Source organism: Pteropus alecto, unplaced genomic scaffold, assembly GCF_000325575.1.
Source record: "Pteropus alecto unplaced genomic scaffold, ASM32557v1 scaffold25, whole genome shotgun sequence".
In the NCBI taxonomy this organism is placed as follows: Eukaryota; Metazoa; Chordata; class Mammalia; order Chiroptera; family Pteropodidae; genus Pteropus; species Pteropus alecto.
The window spans coordinates 36770698-36776410 of record NW_006441955.1 but is presented as its reverse complement, the minus strand read 5'-3'; the positions used below and the strand labels follow the sequence as shown (position 1 = coordinate 36776410).

Below are 5713 nucleotides of genomic sequence, written 5' to 3'. Positions count from 1 at the left end.
AAAGAGAAAAAGCAAAAGTAAAGGGTTTGTGAGTATTCTTTGTACGATTCTTAGTTCTACACATTTCTGTAAGTTGGAAACTATTCCAAATAAAAAGTCAAAAATGGAGCTTACACTCTAGTGGGAGAGACAGACGGTAAACAGATAAGTAAGCAAAATATACAGTACATTTGTGAGTGAAAAGTCCTTAGCGAAAAAATAAAGCAACGAAGAATTTAGGGGGTAGGTTTGCACTTTTAAGTAGGGTGGCCCAGGGAAAACTTCACAGAGGAAGGAAGTGACTTCTGAGTGAAGACCTAACGAAGCTGAGAAAGTGGGCCATGTGAATATCAGGCAGGACATTCCAAGCAGAGGTACAAGTGCAAAAGGTAGAAGCATGGTGGGTTTTTCTCCAGTGACTTCCTTAGTTTCCTGTGAGTACGCGTGCATGCGCACACGCACACACACACACACACACACACACACACCTGTTATTTTCTATCATACTTCTCTATTGCATTCCCTCAAAGCACTGTTATAATCTGTCATTATTCTGTTTATTTCAATGGTCTGTCACACACCCCCATCTGTGAGTACAAGGTCACTGGCTATATTCACTACTATTCTCCAGGGTCTAGTACAGTGCCTGGCTCATAGTGGGTCCTCAAAAAGTATACATTTGATGCACAAGACCCCAAGTATGACCCAGTTGAGGTGTGGAATCAACAGACCACTATCTTCTCAAACAGACCCTAGACTCTTTCTCTTCCCCTCCTAGCCATAGTCTGAGACACTGGGTAAGAAGCTCTGTCTTGCTTGTAATGAGGCTAACGTTCATTCCTCAGGGGCCAGTGAGCTGACCAAGGCACACTGGAATCTAAGGCACAGAGTGCAAAGGAGATGCCTGGCTGCCGAAGCGTGTGCCAGAGAACATGAGTCAGCAGGTGGCACTGTTTTGGCCTAGCGTCTGTCATAGAGGTGTGAGATCTGGAAGCTCTCAGCTTTGAATTGCTGGAGGTTTGGAGTGTTTGCTTGTTTGTCTTTCCCAAATGATATTTCTTTCTCTTCCCTAGGTGGCAAACTGGAGTATTCAGAGCCTGGGCCTCTCTCTCTATGCGGACCGCCTGGCAGGCACCTACAGCGGGGGCAACAAGCGGAAACTCTCCACAGCCATTGCCCTGATCGGCTGCCCGCCGCTGGTGCTGCTGGTGAGGGCCACCATGGGGACAGGCAGGCCTGAGGGCTGGTACCAAGTGGTGCATCTCTGTGGTCAGGTCATCAGATTTAGAAAATGCAGCGGTCTGTTTTTGTCTCGACTGTTCCCTATACTTCTCATTTTGAGCAAATCAGCACAAAGTTTGGTTCATAGCTCTTGGGGAAAGCTAGAGTCACAGCACATTCTTACTCTGAGTTTCTGGGATGTCCCTTGTGGGAACACAGGCTTACAGCAGGGAAGCTCAGCCCCTCTGAGGAATGTCGGAATGTCGGTGTCTGCTCAGAAATTACTACTGCCTGAGGGGGTCTGTCTGGGATCCAGAGTGGATAGGAGCATTGGCCTGCATCAAAGGCTCATGTGACTCTCACTCGGAGCCTGAGGCCCCTATGCTCATGAGGTCAGGGGTTTATGAGGCCATGGGTCACAGGACTCAGAGGGAACCAGTAAAGTCATCTAAGCTATCTCCCTGTCTCCTTGTGAACATATCAAAGGCTCATGTGACTCTCACCAGAGCCGGACTAGGCCCAGGCTTGAGGCCCCCATGCCCATGTAGTCTGGGATTTATGAGTATAGGACTTGAAGAGAACAAGAAAAGTCACCTGGGCTCTCTCCCTGCCTCCTTGCAAACAGGAATAAGGTTTGGAGGGGGTTTTTTTGTTGGTTTTTTAAGGTAATTCTACTATTGCCTTAATTAACCTTAACCCATTCCTGGGATGAAATGGGTCTAGAGGTGTGCATGACCTATCTTTACTCTCTAAATTCACTGCCTGCCTTCCATACTCTGCATCTGGGTACCCCGGGTCTTGTCCCACTGGGGAGTGACTTCGTGCATTGTCAGCCAAAGACAGTGCTCAGAGGAAGTCAGCCAGGGAGGGGGTGCGGGTAGTAAGCAGGGAAGGCTGACTCTAAGCCCGGCCCTGCCCTCTCTGCCTCCCCACAGGATGAGCCCACCACAGGCATGGACCCCCAAGCACGCCGCATGCTATGGAACACCATCATGAGCATCATTAGAGAAGGGAAGGCTGTGGTCCTCACATCCCACAGGCAAGCAATTCCCAGGTGCTGGAGTGGGCGGTTGGGCAGGCAGGAGTCCTCCCCACACCTCACCTCCTCTCTCTTGCCCCACAGTATGGAAGAATGTGAGGCCCTGTGTACCCGGCTGGCTATCATGGTGAAGGGCACATTTCAGTGTCTGGGCACAATTCAGCACCTCAAGTACAAGTAAGGAGATGGTGCCTCTGTTACCTTCCTGGTGGGGTCCTCCTTTTCCTCTCACTCCCCAACATCCCTATGGTAGAGCAGGTGAGAGGGGACTGTTCCCCATGTAGAAAGAGAAAGAGTTCTAGACCTGAAAGGTAAAAGCATTTTATTATAGAGGGGAATAATCCTCGATCATGTTATAACATTGAAATAAGTTATAACCGACACAGTTATACCGGGACATAAGGGTGTGGGGAAGCCAGCTGGCTGTGCACACTCTCTCTTGTGGACCATTCTTTATCCCCACACCAGCAACCCACTCACCTGTAAGTGGAGGAGGGAAGCACAGATGGCCCTGGCCCTGGCAGCTCCATGTATTCTGGATATTTCCACAGGGAAGTGCTCCCTTTCCACACCTTTACTCCCTCCTGGCCAGTCCCTTACAGGGCCAGGTAGCCTTTCTACCACTGAGTGAGCACTGGCCCTGTGAGCCTTCATGGGCAGGCCTATGATCTCTGCAGGGGCCTAAAACCACCTTTGAATTCAGTGAGTCCATGAGAAGGAAAGAAGCAGGAAACATCCATGCCTCCAGGAGTTGGACACAGGAAGCTGTGACATAGGTCTGGTGATCCACGTCACCACACACACATTTAGACCTCTAACAACTAGTATCGAACTATCTCTCCAGAAACTACCATGGATTTTTGTCCTCCTAGTTTTAAGCATGCATAGAAGATCTATCGTATGGGCTTTTAATCCCCAATATTTTTGATGAGTCTATTCCTTATTTTGGGATTGCCTTAGACCCAACTACTAACAGGCCTGTACCACACCTCTGTGGGTGTCCCGTAGGTTTGGAGATGGCTACATCGTCACAATGAAAATCAAATCCCCAAAAGACGACTTGCTCCCTGATCTGAACCCCGTGGAGCAGTTCTTCGAGGGGAACTTCCCCGGCAGCGTGCAGAGAGAGAGGCACTACAACATGCTCCAGTTCCAGGTCTCCTCCTCCTCCCTAGCCAGGATCTTCCGGCTGCTCGTCTCCCACAAGGACAGTCTACTCATTGAGGAGTACTCGGTCACACAGACCACGCTGGACCAGGCAAGTCACCGAGGGGTGCTACATGCAGAGCGGGGCTGTGCAAAGGCTGGGCCAGACCTCCCGACCTGGGCTGAAATCCACATGAGAGGGAGGCATGACATGCCTGAGTTTTAACACTTCAGTCCATCCATCCGTTGGGGTAAAACACGGTATACCAGAAATTGTTTTCTAATACTATTTTAGTATCAGCAAACTTCACTGACTTTACGTCATCCTTCCCCACTAAACTAAGATCGTATTTCATCCTTCCTGGTTTGTTGTGGTGGCTTTTTCTTTTTCAGATCAACTTTACTGATGTTTAATTTACATACAATAAAATAGATCCACTTAAAGTGTACAATTCGGAGAGTTTTGATAAATGCATGTGTCGTGTGTCAGGTTTTTTAATGTGATCACTTTTTTATTGTGGTAAAATATATATATATATTATAATTACCCATTTTAAGTGTACAATTCAATAGCATTAAGTGCATTCACATTGTTGTGCAACCATTACCAGAAATTCTCCAGAAATTGTTTATCTTCCCAAATTGAAATTCTATAGCCATTAAATAATAGCCCTCCACCCCCACCCCCAGCTCAGCCACTGGTAACCACTATTCCACTTTCTGTTGACTACTCCACATACCTCATATAAGTAAAATTATACGGTATTTTGTCCTTTTTTGTAGCTTATTTCACTTGACATAATGTCCTCAAGGTTTATCTTGTTGTAGCACGTGCCAGAATATCCCTCTTTAAAGACTGAGTAATATTTCATTGTATGTTTATACCACATTTTATTTACCTATTCATCCATTTGGACTTTTGAGTTGTTTCTGGGGGTTATTTGTTTGTTGTTGTGTGTTTATTTGTTTTAAATAAATATCCTTAAAGACTGCTCAATAAAGCAGTGGAAATAGGCAAAAGTGTCCATTTACCCTCTGAACAGCTGGCTCACCAGCACCTTCTTCTCAGTAACCAGATGGAGGCAGGAGCAAGGGTCCCGGCCACACTGCACATCGAATAAAGAACGGAGAAGAGATGAGATAGGATTCCTGTTTTGTTTTTTGTTTCTCCTTCAGAGGTTTAGGAGGGTACTGCTAGCTGAGATCTGCCTTGCCTTGTATATCCTAAGCTCTGGTGCCCCAAATCCTCTGAATCCTCCCACAGGAATTTCTTTGGCTTAGCTCAAAATTTGAAGACACAATCCCTGCCCAAGATTCTGGTGACCAGGCTTCCTGGTTGGGCCAGCCTCCCCTCCTGCAGTACACAAGCTGCTCCAGCAGGGCTGTATATTAACTGTGGAAAAGAGAAAGCAAAGGGGGTGGGTGGGTGGAAGGCACCATTGTTCTGGAAACATCTACCTACTCTTGTTCTTTTCATGCCTCTAGGTATTTGTGAACTTTGCTAAACAGCAGACTGAAATTCACGACCTCCCTCTGCACCCCCGAGCTGCTGGAGCCAGCCGACAAGCCAAGGTACCTGCCACTCATTCCCAGTCCCCTGCTTCAGGCAGATGCCCAGCTCAAGAACTAGTCCTCTGGGCCTGAGGGGTCCCAAGGCCCGCATATGTCTCCTGCAGAGAGTCCCACTAATAGCATATCCTCTCCATCCCTGCCACTCCCCTCCAGTTCTGTGATAAAGGACTTTTCAATTTGTAGTTGTATGGGTTCCTTTTATAATCAGGAAACCATTTGGATGGTATGGGAAAGCTTTTTTGAAAAGAATTTTTCCACGTGTTTTTGCTTAGAGTTAGAGAAAAAAAAAAAACCTTGGATTTTGGAAACAAGAAGCAGGGAAGAGAGGAGAAAATATTAAAAGGTCTTTATTGTTGGGATACTTGATATCCATGACTGGTCATATGTTTGAGCTTCAAAGGAAAGGAATTAACTGGCATTTCATTTCAATGGTGGACACATTTGGTTAGAGCAAGGATTATTATTTTAGGAAGAGGGCTCTTTGTTCTTTATAAAAATATCAAGATGATGAAGGAAGAAGCAATAGAAGGTATATATCCTAGACTGTGATAACTCTTGGGATAGGTGCTTCCAGGGTCCCCCAGCATGACACCCCAGCCCCATGTACGGAGCACTCCTACCCCATCCCAGTTCCCGAGAGAGAAAGAGAGGCAGACAGACAGACAGAGACAGAGAGACCAAAGCCAGCCCCCAATGCTGGCTGGCAGGGAGTGCTGGGCAAGGTGACCTCAACACACAGCCAGTAGAATCTCCTCT

General features: G+C 47.1%; 1 protein-coding gene across 1 annotated transcript in view; it reads left to right on the top strand.

The window, feature by feature from the left end:
- Positions 1-5713, top strand: part of ABCA4 (ATP binding cassette subfamily A member 4) — a 124355-nt gene that overhangs the window by 114066 nt on the left and 4576 nt on the right. The window contains exons 44-48 of the mRNA XM_025052022.1: positions 1053-1187; positions 2136-2239; positions 2324-2416; positions 3248-3497; positions 4871-4957. Coding sequence (XP_024907790.1) covers positions 1053-1187; positions 2136-2239; positions 2324-2416; positions 3248-3497; positions 4871-4957 — 669 coding nt within the window. The remainder of the gene's footprint in view (positions 1-1052; positions 1188-2135; positions 2240-2323; positions 2417-3247; positions 3498-4870; positions 4958-5713) is intronic.